This window comes from Vanacampus margaritifer, chromosome 8 (genome assembly GCF_051991255.1).
Source record: "Vanacampus margaritifer isolate UIUO_Vmar chromosome 8, RoL_Vmar_1.0, whole genome shotgun sequence".
Classification (NCBI taxonomy): domain Eukaryota; kingdom Metazoa; phylum Chordata; class Actinopteri; order Syngnathiformes; family Syngnathidae; genus Vanacampus; species Vanacampus margaritifer.
The window spans coordinates 1,955,001-1,974,006 of NC_135439.1; the positions used below are offsets into that span (position 1 = coordinate 1,955,001).

Here is a 19,006-nt window from a genome sequence, read left to right on the forward strand (position 1 = left end):
TCACTTTAGGTACTTTTTCCCCCACAAAAAATGTAGTTCAACAGTCAAAATTATTATTTCATTTTTTTAGTTAAAAAAAAAAAAAAAAAGGTTATAAAAAAATTAAATAAAAGCAGCTTTTTAGTTATCAAATGAGTCAATTTTGTAAAAAAATATGTGTGGAGTGTGCAGCAACTGGCCACAAGAGGGCGACGTGGCCCACGATTGCATGTTTAGCTACCCATGTTCTTACTCAGCCTTGGCTGCTGCAGGTGGACTTTGAGTCAGCATGTTGAGCCCCGTTAAAGCCAGACTCTGGATCGGACTGAGGGTCGCTCGGGGGGCTTCACCTCGACTGCGGCCCGCACCGGCCGACCTGCGCATAAGCACAGAAAAATGAGCTCAAGGTAAATATGGACCCGAAATTCTCTTTTTGACACACGTGTCCTGCTTTACCTCAAGTCTGCGGCTGAGTTTGGCTTGGCCGTCAAGCAGATGTCACTCGGGCTGATGGACAGCAGGTGCGAGAGGCAAAGGCTGCTGGGAGACAGAGGCTGTTGCAGCAACAAGCCCAACAGGACCACACCTGAGGGGCAACAGTTGGAACTTTAATCACACACCCACTCGCCTCAGTGTTGAAACATTAACGCTTCAGGAATCAAAAAAACTAAACAAAATTTGCTACACTGAATGCATCAGTCGGAATAGGACAACAAAAATGGAGGATGTACGGCATTTACTTCCCGACTTGCATTTCTTTTGTATTGGATTTTATTATATGCATTTTATTCAGGAAGGAACTATGGCAGCAAAAAAATAATAATAATCAAAACTGCCCGGCCCAAGTCGATATTAGATTCTGATCACAGTTTTAAATCACAAAAAAAAATTACACCTCTAAAACTTTTATTTTATTTTAATCTGGGTAAATAAAAAAAGAGGACTTTTTTTCAATTAATATTACATTTGTGGAATATGAGTTATGAAGCAAAATCCAGCCATTTTATCCATCTCAAGGCTCACTGATTTTTTGAAGCTGAGCTGTGATTGGTTGTTACCTAAGACCTGAGTATCATTGATGTTATCTTCAGTTGACAGCAAATGGCAAAATGGCCGCCCCTGAGATGGGCTCAAGAAAAGAAAAAAAAAGGCTGGGTTTTGCTTCATAACTCATATTCCACTAACACAATATTAACCAGAATACCGTATTTAGACTCGGGTGGTTTGTCTTATTGTCAAGAATTTATATGAGCTTGACTTCCCCTTCAAACAAAGTAGAGAATATTAGGTACATTAAGAAACGGGTACCATGTTCATTTGGAAAACAGAAAGAAAGAAAGCTAAAGAATGACATTATTAAAGAATGACAAATAAATTTGAAAAAGGATGAAAAAAGAAAGAAAGAATGGAAACCAAAGCAAAAAAAAAAAAGAATGAAAGTAAAAACAAATGACGCTACGTATCCGATGAGCATGTTTGCGCACTGACCTGACTGCTGCCGTTGTGGCGGTCGGTCGCACTGGAACGGATCGGGCCAGGCTACTTCCTGCTTGTCAACACGTCCTGCATTCACATTGGTTCAAAAACGTCCGTTTCATCACGACGCGACGTCGGCCCCCGGGCGGCAAAGCGTCCAGCGACTCACCATCCTTGCGCTTCTTGGCGGGAGTTCTGAGCGCCGCGTTTGTGGACGGGAGCTGCGCGGCGAACGTCTCCTTGGTGATGAAGCCGCTTCCTGTTGGCGAGGAGGAGCCGCTGGCGCCATGCAGGTGGGAAAGGCCGTTGAGCGCTTTGGGGCTAAGCGAGACACAAAAGCCTTCATAACCACCACAAGCGAGGCATTTGATTCTCTTCGTATTATTGAACGTTAAAAGCGCGGCGACGAACGCATCCCGCTACATTTCCTTAAACGCTACGCTTGCATCTCAGGCCAAAACGCTGAGGAGTTTTACCCTCAACCAAGTGGGACGGCTGACCTGGTCCTCGGCAGCGGCGTTGCCGGCTTGCTCCTGTCGGCGCTCAGCAGTTTGCTCTTCATCTCGTTGATCTCGGCTTCTTTGAACTGCAGCTCCGACTGCAGCGACTGAACCTGCGCGCAAAAACAAAATCGGCGGGGTCACTGACACGCCCCACCCAGCCAACAGTCACAACAATAACAGTTTACCTACTGTGGTTTTTGGCAGCACGATGCCTCCAGATGGCGCCATAACACTACTTTTGTCATAATGAAGTTCGTTGACTCACTGCAACGGTTGTTCAAAAAACTACAAGACGACATCAAAGCTCTACTTTTGTCTAAATGAAGCCCTTCAACTCAATTCAACAATTCCTCGGCACCAAGATGATGCCAAAGCACTCATTTTGTCCATATTAAGCCTCTCAACTCACTTCTACATACTTCCTTGGCAGCAAAAATCCGCAAGACGGCACCACAGCACAACTTTTGTCTAAGCAAAGCCCCTAAACTCACTTAGTTCCTTGGCGCCTAAATAATACATGATGGCATCAAAGCACTACTTTTGTCTAAACAAATACTAATAAGCTATGGTTTCTAACCGTCAGCCCTTCTTTCGGATGTCAATGTTGCAAATGATGTGATCGATGTAACCTGTAATAATGATGTGTCCGAAAGGAATTTTTTTAAATTAAAAAACAAAACAACCCCCTAAACTCACTTCTACATAGTTCATTGACAACTAAATGTCACAGGATGGCACCAAAGCACTACTTTTGCCTAAATGAAGGCCCTCAACTCACTTCAACATAGTTCCTTGGCACCAAGACACCACAAGATGGCGCCATAGCACTACTTTTGTCCAAGTGAAGCCCCTAAACTCACTTCCTCGTTCTTTCTTGGCTACCTAAATGCCACAAGATGGTGCCATACCACTACGTTTGTCAAAGTGAAAACCCTAAAATCTCTACTTAGTTCCTTGGCACCAAGATTACACAAGATGGTGCCAGAGCACTACTTTTGTTTAAATAAATAATGATGAGTTGAGATGAAATGAAGCTTGTGAACTCACTTGGCCATTGTTCCTTGGAACTAAGATACCACTAGATGGCTTCAGCACAAAAACAGTGATTGGTGAGCTTTTTCAGTAAATGCTTAATTGCAGTAATTGCTTCCACAAATAAATCTGCGATTAGGTGAATTTGCAACTCATAAAAAAGTAGGGGGTTGATTGCACTTGCCTTCTTGCTGAGCTCCTTCTCCTTGTCGCTCTGCTCTCTCTGCTTCTGCTTCTCTAGCAGGGCCAGGGCCTGCCTCTGAGTCTCCTTCTCCTGCTGGGCTCCTCTCAGGGAGTCCCTTAGCACCCGGATCTCGCCATTCTTCGACACGATCTCCTCCTCCACCTCCTTCAGCTAGCCACACAGAGACACCACAGACCTGCGGCTGTTGCGTTCATCCTCCGCGGTGGACATTTTAAGACGCGCTAGCTCACCTTCCTCCGGAGATCTGCATGATGAGCCTCCAGCAGGATGTAGGAGTCCTCTTGCCCTGCATTAGTCTCCTGCGGCCGGTTGCCTGAACATGCAAACAAAACAAACACACAAGCGTCAGACCAGTCTTTCCCAGCTTTTTGCAAGCCATGACTCATACATAGTTTATATAAATAAATCTGTATAAAAACTAAAGCCTACCAACCAACCGAGATGAAGCAGAGGTTGTTTTTTTTCCAACTCAAATGGCAGGCTTTGCGATTTAAAAATTGCATTCCACAACATTGCAATGTAAATTTGATTACTTGCTCAGCCCTAATTGTCTGTAGTTACAGTTAATACAATTATTTTCTTACCACATAAAGCGTGTACTGTAAAAGTGCATGATTTCCCATCATGTAACACTAACGGAGTCCCTACTGATGGCATTCTAAGTTTTGGTCCCAAGGAGAGATTTTTGGTCACACACTCACCAGATGGCTCTCTATCACGTGCCCCCAAATGTCCTCTTTTGCCACCAAAGCCAACCGCGTTCTCTCTATCCAGTGGCGGCCTGGCGGAGGGATGAAATTCTGACCCGTGCGCTTGTTCCGATCCAGGTCTGGATGCTTCTCTGGACCCGAAAGCTGGCATGGTCGCCAACCCGATGGCCTGCGAGGCAATGATGTCGATCTCATCGAGATCATCCTGAGTGAAGTCGTCATCGTCCCCAAATGGGTCAACTTCGACAGGATCCGCCAATGGGACGTCCTGGTTTAAGCCTCGGAGGCGCTTGCTTGGAGGGCAGGCCATGCTGCGTGTGAGAGAGAGCGATAGATGTGAGATCAGAAAAGAAAGTCCTCAAAGCATAAAGTCATAATATATGAATGATTAGGGAGGTTGGAGTAGAGCTTGTGGATTATTTTGCAGTTTTGATCAGCAGTGAATAGACAAATTTACATCTGTAATATGTGCCAAGTTTATTGTGACGGTGACCCCACGCAGAAGTCACTTGTTGCTGCACTTGTGAGATGGATATTGGTCATTGGATAATCGTGGCTATTCAGAAGTCAGCAATAGACAAATAAATGACATAGTCGAAGGTAGCATTTCAAAAACTTCACTCTAAATGTTACAAAAACACTAACTATACTTTTTGTACTTTTTAGGGAGGACAATGGACATTGTACTCGAGTACATGAGGAGGGGGGAAAGGTAGGTTTAACTTTCTGCCTCCTGCTGTGAAATATATCAATGAAATGCCTCAAGACAACTACAATTTGACAGGGCTACATTTAGGCCAATTAGAGTTGATTCGGTACACACGTGCGTAAATATGCTATTGTCGCAGCGTATTTAATCAACAGCGAACAGTGCCCACTGTTTTATTTGGTACTTTAGAATATCCGATTCAAGAAAAGAAAAACGTTTAGAGAGCAATAAAATTCAAAAAGTGGGGGGTGCCAGGAAAATAATAATAATAATAAGAATTATTATTATTATTATTATTTAAGGGAATCCAGACACTTTATTCACATTTTGCTGATCTTTAAAAGAGAGTTAAGTGGGGTTTTACCTTTGTCAGTGTTGTTTTCTGCTTAACACAACCACCTAACTTCTTCTTCCAACGTCTGGCAGGTTAGCCTGCTGTAAGGCTAACGGAGCACAATCCGTGTCAACGAGATATTCGAACGATGAGTAAACCACGTTGTTCCACGCAGTGCATCCGCATCATTTAGTCGCTAAAATGAATCTGCGTCGAACTATTGCACCGCTTAAAGGCGTTATTTGACAGTTTAAACCACACAAACTGATAGTAACTACCAACAGGAAGAAACTAGTTTTGATCTTTCTTGTCTCCAATGCAGCCTGATAATCTGACCAATCAAAACACGGCTCTGATGTTTTTGGACCAATGAGAGAGGAGAGTCCAGGCACTCTGCTACGGGTATCTAGTTAAGACAAACGGCAGAGAGCTAAACCGCGTTGACTAAAAAAAGAAAAAGGGGGACATAGTAAGCGTTGATACCCTTTTTATTGTGTTTTAGGAATAGACTGTTATGATATTGTACTTTAAAAATACATAGTGTATGTGTCAGTTGTCATGTACGCTGTTTCCGAATTCAACGGACAACTGTTTGTCCTCTCCAACTTTTACCTTCTTCAATCGAAGACGAGCAAATAGTGCTAAAGGTTAGTTATTTATATTCTGTAATGTCTTAACATGTATAAATATGAAAAGAGCGCAAATGTAAACGAATCCGTTAAAAATATTAATAATACAATCTCTGTACCGTATATTACTCATTAGCGCCTTTTACAGACAAGAGGTAAAAATACATCAATCAAGTCACTCAGCATCCAGAGCGGTGTTCCCCCGCTCTAACGAGATTCATCTTTCGCGGATTTTTCTTACCACACGGTTTTTAAAGGTGTTTTTAATTTGTTTTCATTTTAGTGTCCCCGCATGTGGGAAAGGCGAGTCACAATCACCAATGACTGAGTTTTGCTGTTAAATGGAGTGTGGGGGAAATGGAATTGGAAGACCATTTGATGTATTTGTCACTTAGTGAGCTGCGGCTATATCCTGCATCCTCATATATAGGAGAGCATCCGTGCATCTTGTCACTCGGCAACAGCAAGTGCGTGATCCATTTATAGACATAGGCAGGTCTGAGACACTGCGCGTGTGTGTGTGTGCATGTGAGAGAGGGAGATACATGCATACACATGTTCTCGCTTTCTCCCCGCCTCTGTTTTTTAGCTCAGAAACGGCAGAGCTCAGCGAAAGGAACCATGGGGCATTGCAGCCATCTCACACAAACACACGGAGACACCCACACCCACACAGAGTAAACCCAGTCACCATTTTGTAGAACCACAGCCTCATCTCCAGTTTTCATGAGGATAGAGTGAACTAAACACACACCCGCGCACACACACACATGCCAGGATGGTATCCATGGCAACTAAAGCACCAGGGTAGAATCGGTAATTGTGATGGAAGGCTCCATGCACGTGAGCAAGATGTGTAACACTGCGAGAGTGCGTGACTTTATCCCGCCTCTCTGCTACGGCTCTGATTCTACCCGTGAAGGTGGAAAACTGCCCATTCTGAGTCTGTATTGTGTCTACAAAATGGGAACGTGGTGAAAAGGCCGAAAATTGACATCTTTGAGAAGCAGTATAAAAGTGGAAAGAGAAGACAGTTGCCTCTTTCACACGGAGATCCGGCAAAATTGTCGCATCAGAGATCAAAAAGTAGATTCGGAAATTCAATTTTGCTTTTTACACAGAACCAACGTGAAAGTGCCACGCCCACTAGCATAACGCTAACCATTTCAGTGTTCTTGTTTTGTGATGAAATGACAATTAAACACCTCTTTGAAAGACCAAGTTAGATATATATATTTTTTAAATTAATCTCTTAATTGCTTAATTTACTATCTGGAATCACAAAAAATAATACTGTGTGCTTTTGCATTTTAATTCTTCATTTGGTTTGAAGGAGTGAGTGTCAAGCGTAAACTTTGTCCCACTGTCCTGACATTTTGGATCAACTTTTCCTGTTCGCTATTCCTTAAAATGGACCACAGGCGTGGAGTTGAACACTTTTCCTGGCCTGTTTTGTTGAAATCAATTGTTTGTGTCAGGTGCGCAGGTGTGGCTATCTTACATGATCTCTGTGTGAAATGCAAATAAACTCCACATTTTGAAAAGATAGATGAAGTGTTTCCTCTGCATTTGTCTCTGCATCCAGGCAACCCCCCTTTGCACACGTCCCTCGGAGGCGATGACATCCTGAAGGGAGCCCGCAGCAGCCCCGATTGGCTCCCAGTCCGAGGAAGCGGCCAATCGGATTCCTCCCCGGGCTGCGTGTGTTTCTCCCCCCCCCCCCCAACCCTCCCCTCCCCTCCCTTCCCCGACTCCCTGCCTTGCACATCACTTTCACGCTTTTGCAGTGCTGCATGGATGTGCGAGGGCTCGGCGGCGGGTTTTTCGGGGCTGTGATGATGGAGGAAGGGGAGGGGCGGGATGCACTTGATGCAAAGATGCTGAGGAAATAGACGAAGAGGGCGCCGAATAATTGTGACGAGACATCCGACGCGAGGAGGAGGAGCAGCCGTTGTTGATCTGCACAGGAGCCCGGCACATCCCCCACCATGGGCTGCTGGCTCTCGGGACCGTGGCTGGGTGATCCAGCGGTGAGTGTCACCAAGTAACACCCGAAGATGCTGTGCATAAATGTGTGACTGCAATCTGACCATTCTGTGGTCCTCCATGTTGGCTCATTATGTGCGTAAAACTGCAAACTTTTTGTTTCAAGGAACTCAAAAATGTAAGCATGTACGTGAGACTGCTACATATTCGAGTTGTAACTTCACATTCACATCATTTTGTCTGTTCGTAGCAAAAAAACATGCGCTCCGTCAGCCATTTTGTGCTTCTCAGCCCAGTGCGTGTGTGCGTGCGTGCTTGTGCACATGTGTGTGCGCGTATACACTGGCTCGCCACAAGATTAGCTCCGCATCTCCTGATGTTCAGTGCAAGAATTCCGCCGCTAAAATGACAATAAATATTACTTTTTCACTTAGTGTATTACTACAGTAAACGTATTGACATAATGATCAATAAATAGATTTTTGACAGCCACTACGTGAGAAAATGTGATGATTGTTGCTGCGGCCGACCTGTTATTTCCTTTCTCAAGGGGAGGCGTTTATTTGTTTATGTGGCGCGTAGCAGCTCAAAAGAACCTGACTGCTAATTATTCTATACTGGCTTTTTCGGGAAGTGTCTATTTGAGGGGAGGCGTTTATTTGTTTAAAATGAGGATGCACCGGGACTTAAAACTCACCTCACCAATTCTCATTCTCCTGGCCTTTGCAGGAGGTAGCTATTTGTGGGTAGGCATTTATTTGTTGAAATGAATATTATGCAACGTGGAGATTTCTAACTTGACTACAGGCTTCAGTCTACTGGCCCTCATGGATGGCATCTATTTGAGCGGAGGTGTTTATTTGTTGAACTCTGGTAAACTATAACCAGACCATTATTCATTCTACTGCTCTGGATGAATTTGAGGAGAGGCATTTATTTGTTTAAGTGGACTACGCTAACTGGAGAATGTTCATTTTACTGTCCTTTGTGGAGGTGTCTATTTGAGGAGAGGCATTTATTTCAGTAGATGACACTCTGGAGATCTGTGACCTGGCCATTTACTGACCTTTGTGGGAGGCGTCCATTTGAGGAGAGGCATTTACCTGTTGAAATTGAGGATGTACCTCAATGATGGATATCTTTGACCTGACCAGCTTTTATCCCAGCTTTTTGGGCATCTATTTGAAGCGAGGCGTTTATTCGTTTAGGTGGATGACACACCTGAATCCAGAGACCTATAATAAAATTTTTAGTAAGTGTCTAGTTGAGGCGAGGTGTTTATTTGTGAAAGTGGACGAGGTATCTGAACTTTTAAGTGCTATAACCTGACCTGTGTATATTCACATTTGTAGGTGCTGTTTATTTGAGGGGAGGCATTATTTTTTTGAAGTGGACCCCCTCAGGTATCTGAACAATGTAGCCAAAATATTAGGAACAGCTTTGAGTACGAGTATGTTCAACAATAAACATGTTGATAAATGCATTGACCTGAATAGTTGGTCAAACGTGTGTGTTGGTGTGTGTGTGTGTGTGTGTGTGTGTGTGCGTGCGTGCGTCTGTGTGTGAATAGGGTGACTCATGGATGTGATGTGCCGCAGCTCATGCGTCTCATTTCATGTGTGCTGAGCCGTGTGTGCGCGTGTGTGCGCGTGTGTCACAACGTCCATCTTACTGCCATCGCACGGCTGCAGCAAACCCAGAAAGAAGGCTGCGTGCGCGTCTGCGGGCAGAACGCCGCGTTCTGACCCACTTGCACAACGACGACTGTTCAAATGGAAGCTGCGACGTGACAATGTGCGTGTCTGCGTGTGCGCGGTGCAACTAAATGGGGCGACGCAGGCACATTTGCAAGAAGAGCTTCGGTGCGAATCTTGAATCTCGCTTCACAATGTGCAAAGGAGCCAATTACATCACGGTGACATCAGCGGCGTTCTTTTTTTCAGCTCTGACTTGAGAACATGGCGAGCTCGTTTTCATGTGTGAAAATAAGAAGACGAGGAAGAGGAGGGGGAGGAAGAGTAGGGAACACCTGCTGTTTGCCTCCAGACAAGATAAAGCAAATGAACTATAAGTGGACCATGTGAGCACAATCCTCTAAGAAGCAGCAATAGACTGTTTAGGATATACTGAAGATGTTGCCAGGTGTGTTGTCCAAGGCATCAAATAAACGCCTCCCCTCAAATTGAATCCCCCCGTATAGGCTCGTAAAAGGAACCCTGGTCATATTTTAGATCTGAGGAGTTAATGCCTTCCTCCCATATAGGCCAGTAAAAGGAATCCGGGTCAGGTTTTAAATCTGAGGAGTTAATGCCTCCTCTCAAATTAATTACTCCTGTATATTCTAGTAAAAGGAATTCTGGTCAAGTTTTAGATCTGAGGAGTTAATGCCTTCCTTCCATATAGGCCAGTAAAAGGAATCCGGGTCAGGCTTTAATGTTAGTTAATGCCTCCCCTCAAATAGATACATTTCTCAAAGCCAAGGGGATTAAAATGACTACTAGTCAGAGCATAGACCTCTGGAGTTCAAGTGTAGAAAATGAATGCCTCGCCTCAAATATTTGCCTCCTGCTTAGGCCAGTAGAATAAAGGTTACAGGTTATAAATCTCCAGTGGATCGTCTACTTTAACAAATAAACATCCATCCATCCATTTTCTTAACCGCTTATACCTCACAAGGGTCACGGGGGTGTTGGAGACCAGTGGGCGGGGCACACCCTGAAATGGTTGCCAGCCAATCGCAGGGCATCACAAATAAACGCTCTCTCTAAAATAGACGCCTCCCACAAAAACCTGTATAGTAAACAATGGTGAAGATGCAGATCTCTGGAGTATCATCCACCTGAAAATGCCTCCCCTTATGTAGACACCTCCCACAAAGGACCGTTGAATGAACACTGGTCAGATTACAGATCACATCTTGGGTGTGCCATCCACTTACACAAATAAAAATGACTGCTACTGCTCAGATTACAGCTCTCTGGAGTTCAAGTAGTCACAAAAATAAATGCCTCTCCTCAAATAGAGGCCTTCCGCAAAAGCCATGAATGAAGACAAAGGTGTATACTGACCTGGTCATAGATCTCCGAAGTTCTTTTTATGTGTTTAGAGTCCGATGCATCATCCAGTTACAGAAATAAATGCCTCCTCTCAAATAGACGGAACTCGCGAAAATAACCGCTAAGCGTCTGTCATTTCTCTAAACGCTTGCCATGCCCTAAGAGACACATAATCAACTTCAAACAAATTCAACACCTCCCTCAAATAAACCCCTTTGTGTGTTTTTCATTCCTTGATTCCAGCTGAGCGGCGGGCGCAGCCTGGCACACCTGAGCCAACGCGACGCGCTGCGCATCCTTGCGGCGAGCCAGCTCCCCGTCACCATGCAGGTGAAGAGTCAGAGGGGCCGCGGCGGCGTGGAAGCCGACCCCCGGGGCACCTGGGAGCCCCTACCCCTCAACCTGCAGCACCTCAACCTGCCCCTGCCCAGGATGCCGACAGGGCTCAATGCTCCCAGCCCCACCTATCCGGACAGGTGAGCAGCAACTTCGTCATCACACATCAGATCATTCAACTGTCAACGGTCAAATTGCAAAAGTTGCTCTCCTTCCTCCCAGACATTATTTCAGCCACTTGTCTCTGCCACAAGACTGCGACGGAGGACACTACGGCTACCTGTCCAGCTCTCCGAGGGACACTGTGGACATGAGCCACCAGGTACCGCCGTATAACCGTCACGTGGCTCGATACAGACGCTTTGGACCGGTTTTCACGAATCACTTTTCAATCAGGATGCGGAAGTGAGTGGCCGGAGATCCAAGGAGCAGAACTGCCTGATGGGATGTTGCAACGTCAACCATGATGAGCCCAAAGGCTACCACAGTCAGGTAAGAAAAAAGATGGTCCGGAAATAACGATTTATTTACTACAAATTAGGCATCGTTGTTCATCCGCACAGAAAATTCTGTAGAGCAAATGTGACTTTATTTAGACTCAATTTTGCTCTATTTAGAGTGGGACCAAATAGACTCAGTTTTAGAGTAATATTTACACTTGGAAGAGAGTAAAATAAAGAATTGTCACTCAAGATTACGGAGATTCCAGCTGACATGAGCAATATACTAACACACGGCAGAAGCTGCATGGCTCAAGGAGTAGATCGACTTCTCCCAAGCTGAAGCTCGGGAGTTTGTTCCCTAACCCTTGAGTGACTTTCTGTTTTGTTTTCAATTCTTCATTTTACTTTACTGAGTTTATTTGGTCCCACTCTAAGTCCAATTTACTGTGTATCTATGCTAACGACATATATTGACAGGCAGAATGATAGAATGGTCTTGCATTCTCTGCACGGTCAATTTGAAAACAAACAAAAAAGGTCATATTATTGTAATCGATCATTAAAATAATTGTTAGTGAGCAGCTGTAAAATTGAAAAATGTGCAACTAATCCATGTGATCTGTATCCGAATTGCCAGCATAAAACCGTGATCAGAACATCCCTACTAAGCAATTATAGGATAAATGTTTGAATAAATGTACATCCCATATTTACTCTCATAGTATTGCTCCTCTTGCAGCTGCAGAAAAGGAGTTGTGCCCTTATCACAAGATAAGGACTGAAACATGCCTTGTAAAAAAACTAAAAAGAGAGGGTTCGGGAGCGTGTGCCTCAGAGCGGTAGGAGATTTTAACTGAGCACATCTCTGTCCGTTCTCCACATGGGCAAAAAATATTTGAATCATCTTCCTTCCCTGTCTGTTGTTTATGAAATGTTCTAGGTTGAGTGAACCTGACACTGACCTCACCCTAACCGTCCGTCTTCTTTGCAGACGGACGATGACGACTTCATGCTGGACAAGCCTATGGGCTTCTTGCCCCTCCACCACGAGCTGGACAGCGGCCTGGGCTGGACCGACGGGTCCCTCCACCAAGGTGACCTCTCCGGCCTGGAGACGGAGGAGGCCGGCTTAGAAGACTGCCACTCCCACGGCGCCTTGGGCCCCGGCGGCTGCGGGGCCTTCGGACCCGGCGGCGGCTCGCCGTCCTCCGAGTCCTTCATCTCGTCGGAGCTCAGCGACTCGGGCTTCTACAGCACCGGCGAGTTCCGCCACTTCCAGAGGATGCTGGAGAAGCGCATGCGGCTGTACAACGCCAGGCTGCAGCACCAGGGAGAGACGTGCGAGCGGCGGGAGCGGCGCGACAGCTGCCCCATGAGCCACCGCGAGCTGCTGGAGGCCATCCCCGAGACGCTCGCCATGCAGCCCCCGTGCCAGCGCATGCAGATGGGGATGGAGGAGGCCGCTGGGGCTGTCTTGGATGTGCCCAACCGTGGACTTTTCAGGTATGTTGATGGTGGAACGGTGGGTTGGAAAAACAACTCTCAGATTCACACCTCTGGACAACTTGGCGTCTTCAATGAAGCTTACGTGCATGTTTCTGCGGGAGGAAGCTGGAAAGGAAACAATGCCATCGCATAGAACATGCAGATGCCAAGATTTGAATAACCACTAGGCCACCGTGCCGCCCGTGCGGCAGAAAATACACAAAACCAGATTCATTCAAAGACGATATGGGCCACCTCAGACCGAGCTGGTTTCCATGGAAACAACCAAAGACTTGTGTGAATGTAAAAAATTGAGGTAAAATGTCTTAAAGCAAAAAGCAAGATTACTGTTGAAGATATGGAGTCGTTGATTTCTGTTTTAAGCAACTACATTGCAAAACTAGGTGTACAAAGACAATTTCACAAATGCATCAATAAGCGTACACCCTGGACTTGTTACCAGTCAATCAGAGGCAATACATTTCTGCTCACAGTGTAAATTTGACAGAAGAACAAAACAGGAAGTAATTTATAGGGCCGGACCGATTCATATAAAATTATTGCCCTTCAAACATCGGCCAAAACAATCGGCCAATTAGGCCAAATGGCAGATTATTGGGCCTCTGTTACACTATAAAAGAACTCGTTTTGACGTAGTACATGCATTTTGCTTCCAGGGTGTCATCCGTCCAGTTCCACAAAGCGGACCGGCCCTGTCTGAACCGCCACAGCTCCAGCAGCGGGGCCCTCTTCAACCCCTCCCACGGCCACACGGCCGTGCCCCGAATGGGTGGCCCGGTCCTTTCCACCTGCAGCACGCCCTCCAGCCACCGGAGGCCGCTAGCTCCCGTGCAGCAGCCGTACCACCAGGGCTCCAGCTCGCTGGGGATGCTGAGGAGAAGCCGTACCCTGCACCACCGCCCCCCACAGCAGGAGTACCGGCGGAGGGCCAGCCACCCGGCCTCGCCCTCCTACTGCGCGGCCACCTTGCACCACTGCGGAGGGGTCCCGCCTCATGGCGTCCTGCAGTCAGGCTTACCAGAGGAAACCGAGATGGGGGTTGACGTGATGTCTTCCCCAATCTCTGCACAGCAGCACCCAGGTGATTTTAGAAGACATTTTTCAAGCTACCCCCACCCACTTAAAAGTGAAAAGTTATTTTGCGGTTATGTCGAGGGCCTCAAAACATAAATGACGAGCCATAAAAGAACCGCCAGCTGTAGTTTGAAAACCCCTGTGTAAAAATGCTCTTTAGACTATGTGACATCATCTTTTCCTCTTTCATCCAGTGCACATCCGGGTGCCCAGCGCTCACGAGCTGCGTTACAACGCCAACCCCAATGCCCACCACGAGTGGTGGCCGCAAATGACCTTGATGCCCGACCCTTTGGCGGCGGAGCAAGACGACCAAATGGAGAGAGAACAAATGGAGAAAAGTCTGGAGAGGGAGGCGCACATTCAAGAGGAGGTGGAGCGAGAGTTGCAAAGGAGCCGAGCAGCCCGGGAACAGCAGCACCACCAGGGGGCGCTCCACCTCGCCCAGCCGCCGGACGTCAACGACACGTGGCCCAAGCAGGCAAGTCGCCAGTCCCAGGGTGGCGGCGCAGGAGCCCGAGGTCTTTACAGCACCCTGGAGGGCCACACAGGAGCTACTTTGGATGCAAAGAAAGACCAACTGGATGCACATCCCGGAACTTCCGGTCCACAGCCCAAACCCAGCACAGCCTCCCGGGTGTCCAGGAACCAGCTCCTGAGGGACCGGGCGTCGCAGCTGGCCGACGAGCGCAGCGGGATGAGCACGGATGAGGAGACCAGCGCCGACATGCTGCTGGGTCGCTACTGGAGCCGGACGGAGAGGAGAGAACACTTCCTGCTGGCCCGTGAGCAGAAGCAGCAGCAGGCCAGGGGAGGGGGGCCGTCAGGCCCGGGGTCCGGCCCGCCCCGCTCCCCCGTGCCGGACGCCCGGGCGGGCGGCGCGCCGATGGACTCGCGGTGCAACACGGTCCTGGAGATGAGCCAAAGGAAGCTGAGTCGTCTGAGGAACCGGAAGATGTTGGACGACTGGACCACGGTGGAGGAGCTCCTGACTCACGGGACCCGGCTGGACAGCCACGACCACCTCATGCTGTGCGCCAGCCCCCTGCTCACCGTCACCACCGTCTAAAACTGGAGTTCTCAAACTTTTGGGATCCAGGGACCCCTCACAAGCGGGAACGTTTTACAAGGACTCTCCCAATGAAACATAACTATAGCGAAGGAATTAAAAGTTCCACAAATTCATATTTTTGGGAGAAAAAGGTTGTAAATAGGGGTCAACTTAAAATTTGTGCGTTCATTTTGAGTTTATCGCAAGTTCATTTAATGCCACTAGTTTTTTTTAATGTGCGATTAATGACCGCCCCTTACTCGGAAAGCCTGTACTGGGGGAATTCCAGTCGCAACGCAGCAGACACGTCCACGTGAAAATTGAGCAGTAGTCAATTTCATAATAATGCATTTATTTGTGGAGACTGGAGTCAAGTTGTTTTTTACAATTTTAAAAATGTGCAGAATGTCACAAGTTGCTTCATGTTAAAGATTTAGATAGCTCTCAATATGAAAAGAAAAATGCACTGAGCTGTCACCAACGTCTTACAAATGCATTATGCCATCTAGTGGCAGAAAAATGACCTCAACACAAATCAATATCACACTCACATCTATAGGCAATTATGAATCTCTCTGGGGTGGGCGCCAATTACTCGCAGATTCGAGAAAAATATTTGTTCTTGAAAAAAACAAACATTTCATTGATGCCGAGATGCCATGTTTATGTGTAACGTCAAATTCATATCTGAGTTTTTAAATTTCTAAAAGCTGAAATGGGGATGGAGTTATTTTTTGTGTTTGTTTTATTGGCTTTTTTTTGGGGGGGGATCCAACATTTATCCAGCCGTCTATTGCAAATAATTTTACTGACTCCAATCTACATCTCGGCGTTGGGGTCCCGGGATCCCAGTTTGAGAACCCTTGCCCACATAGACAAACTCCACCGTCCTTTGCAGTGCACTGGAGCACATGCGGGTGTCTTATTGTGGTGCACAGGTGGTCTCACAACTTTAGCAGCACTGTTGTTGACCAAATTCACAGACGCATGCAGCGCGAAGCATCCAAGGCTACAAAACCTTTCGTCACCTTTTTCACTTTAGCAAAAATTCCATTCCTGATTCTTGTGATAGGGCATCTAATTTTCAATATTGCTTCAACAATTGTGATTTCCCAACTTTCGATGTGGCTTTTTTTTTTTTTTTCGAACCCGTCCTCCCTAGTGGTAGTCAGGTTAATTATTCCAAAACCTGCTAGCACCCAAAAATACTGAAGCCTCTTTTTCACTGCCTGTGACAGCTGGGATTTCATTAAGCCAAGGCAAATATTATACATCTGAAAAATCTCACGACTCACCACAAAACAAAAGTGTGCAAAGATGGCAACAGGCACATAATCAATGGGTGTATCCGTTCTTTGTGTCTTGTGAGATTTTTTTCGAATACAAAAAAATGCGCCTTGGCTTAATAAAGGTTGGGAAATACTGCATACTTCCCAGCAACGTAAGCATGATCTAAAATGCTACAATTTGCAACAAAATCAACATTTCAAAGCAGCTGGATTTTTTTTTTTATGTATAGAATTGTCATGTGTAAACAAAAAACACCAAATGAAAGCAATTCACACTTCACCCATTTGAATAGTTTTTGAGCCCCTGGTCCGCCGGACATGTCTGCAGCGCGTCTGCTTGTTTACACATCGTACCTGCCCCACATGTTTACTGACGAATAATGCACAGACCAAAAGGATTTGTGTCCATCGAGCTGCTTGGATCTCGATGGAATGGATGGAAATATGCCCAGTCAGCACGTCAAGGGTGCGGGATAAAGTGCAATAATACCTCAGTCTCAGTGCTGCAATTTTTAAGGCAGACAGAAAAAAAAAAAGGTGCACAGAGATCCTTGTAGATATTTACATATCGAGAGGGGCCTAAGAAACATTTTTGCACATTTTATAAAATATATATATATATACAAAGTTAGAAGAGGTTTTCTTCCCTATCGTTCTCTCAAAGGGACTGAGGCCAGTGGACGACTGTAGATAGAACACAGACAGTATGTGTGTGCGTGTGTGTGTGTGTGTGTGTGTGTTGATGTTTTATTTATCAACTATCATAAAAAAAATATTGACGTGTTTGAACATATTTCAGTATTTTTCTTACTGTACTGCATTTGTTTTGGTAATCTTTAAAGGTTTTCTTGCACATTGTACGTACGGTATCCAGAAAGCCAGTGACTCTGATTTTTTTTTTTTTTTTAAGTGAACGCAAATAGTGTGAATATTCTTGTCTCTTAATTAAATCTGATTGTTGTTTTGTGCCACATGGATGTGTGCGTATATTGATTTAGTCACATGCAGCCAGCAGGGTCCTGATGAAGGCGTCACCAATAGAAACAAGATGTGACGCTTATACAGCATAATTCATAAAAAATAAAAATTACGATTATTAAAAATTAGGGGCAAGAAGCAAATAATTTTTTGGGGATTGTAATTAATCACATGACTTCACTAGTTAACTCACGATTAATCACAAATTTTATGTCTGTCCTAAATGTACAATAAAAAAAATCTAGGTTTTCATACTCTTGAAAACAAAAGTGGAAAAAAATGTTAAATAGAAATAGTTAAAATGAATTTTTGACGTTTATAGCCATCAACGGCAGTGAATGAATAAAAAAAAAGAAGTAAATATCAAAAATTCGGGGCGTCAGGCGATTAAAGTCTCATGACTTCAGTAGTTAACTCGCGATTGATTACAAATTTCATATCTGTTCTAAATGCACAATAACAAATTCTAGGATTTCTTACATTTGTTAACAAAAGTGGGGAAAAAAGTTAAACTAATAATAGAAATAGTTCAAATGAATTTTCGACGTTTATAGCCGTCAATGGCAGTGAATGAGTTAATTGCTGTAGCTTTGGCCATCGCTTGACTTTTAACTGAGCTAAGCTACGCTACCGTTTCCCATCTTCATGCTAACTTGCTTGTGCCAATGTGAACCAGTACACATCCTCCAAAGGCATTCATAGGGTCAGAGCCCTGCTACGAGTAGGAATGTGATCCCAAACCACTTCTATCATTTCATTTGACAACATTACCCATAAAAACGAAGAGATTTTTTGATGATCATTTTTTCTAAATGCACCTAACAACTAGCAAGCCAGGCTAATCTGAGTTTCTCTTCAACATGAGAAGACTCAAGATGTATCATTTCAACATACTAGTTCATATACTTTCTTATAAGCCAGGGCTTTCTTGCAGCATTCTACAGTGTTACAGAAAGAGTTCCACAGGGAATAAAAAACACTCAAAAGAGGTGAATTTGTGAATCGCAAACCACAAATAGGTGGATTACGCTTCTTGACCTTTGACTAAAATAAGCTATGCTAGCAGCATTTCAGTCTTGGTTGTAAATTATGCGAAAGCTAGAAGGGATGAAGTTGTTTTTTTTTCGTATAAGACAGCTTTTCAGGAGGACTTTTCAAGGTTACGTGACAAGAGGCGAAGATTCCGAGGTGGATTTTCGCTTGGTTAGCGATGAGCGTCTTCCCCGCCGTCCCTGTGTCGGCCTGTGATGCAAAACACTCTGAATAATAGATGCTTCTTTTTTTTTTTCCAGTTTTTTTCCTGCTCTCTTAAAACTAACACAAGCACAGACGGGCTGAGAATAGCACACGTGTCCCCATGTGATGTGAAATTGAAAGCACACTGGAGCGGAGGGTCTCGCTGCTGGGCAACGGCACACTCATTCCCCTCTGCCCTCCGTCCATCCATCCATCTGTCCATCCATCCCACCCACTCTCCATCCATCGCCCACTCATCTGGGCCTACAGCATATGTACTGAAAACCATTCGGAATACGATGTAGGCCTACATGTGTGCTGTAATAAGAATAAAAAGAGAGGTTTTAATGAGCTGTGACCCCCTGGTTCTGTTCTTTGTTCACCCATGCGCTAACAACAGCACATGGCTGGAGTCACTAAGACCTCAGGCAGATTCAGAAAGAGGCTCTTGCCAGAATTAGTCAGTAAACAATG

General features: G+C 45.3%; 2 protein-coding genes across 2 annotated transcripts in view; one reads left to right on the top strand and one right to left on the bottom strand.

The window, feature by feature from the left end:
* Positions 1–5,296, bottom strand: part of atrip (ATR interacting protein) — a 9,886-nt gene extending 4,590 nt beyond the window's left edge. Inside the window, exons 1-9 of the mRNA XM_077573552.1 lie at positions 4,979–5,296; positions 3,897–4,216; positions 3,426–3,508; positions 3,175–3,345; positions 1,956–2,068; positions 1,625–1,776; positions 1,468–1,542; positions 436–565; positions 233–355 (exon numbers count right to left, since the gene is read on the bottom strand). Of these exons, the coding sequence (XP_077429678.1) occupies positions 233–355; positions 436–565; positions 1,468–1,542; positions 1,625–1,776; positions 1,956–2,068; positions 3,175–3,345; positions 3,426–3,508; positions 3,897–4,215 (1,166 nt within the window). The 5' untranslated portion in view covers position 4,216; positions 4,979–5,296. The remainder of the gene's footprint in view (positions 1–232; positions 356–435; positions 566–1,467; positions 1,543–1,624; positions 1,777–1,955; positions 2,069–3,174; positions 3,346–3,425; positions 3,509–3,896; positions 4,217–4,978) is intronic.
* A 2,046-nt stretch (positions 5,297–7,342) lies between these two features.
* On the top strand, positions 7,343–18,890 carry LOC144056983 (uncharacterized). Its single transcript, XM_077574158.1, has 7 exons — positions 7,343–7,607; positions 10,863–11,095; positions 11,178–11,277; positions 11,352–11,447; positions 12,390–12,901; positions 13,561–13,985; positions 14,173–18,890. Exons 1-7 carry the CDS (start codon positions 7,566–7,568, stop codon positions 15,045–15,047), a joined length of 2,283 nt encoding a protein of 760 aa, XP_077430284.1. The 5' UTR covers positions 7,343–7,565; the 3' UTR covers positions 15,048–18,890.
* Positions 18,891–19,006: the final 116 nt, after the last annotated feature.

What these genes read in the sequence shown, in the direction of transcription:
- LOC144056983 (XM_077574158.1), top strand. Translation starts at nt 7,566, where the DNA reads ATGGGCTGCTGGCTCTCGGGACCGTGGCTGGGTGATCCAGCG. An exon ending in CGTGGCTGGGTGATCCAGCG is followed by an intron (nt 7,608 to 10,862) that starts GTGAGTGTCACC and finishes CCTTGATTCCAG; the next exon opens with CTGAGCGGCGGGCGCAGCCT. An exon ending in AGCCCCACCTATCCGGACAG is followed by an intron (nt 11,096 to 11,177) that starts GTGAGCAGCAAC and finishes CCTTCCTCCCAG; the next exon opens with ACATTATTTCAGCCACTTGT.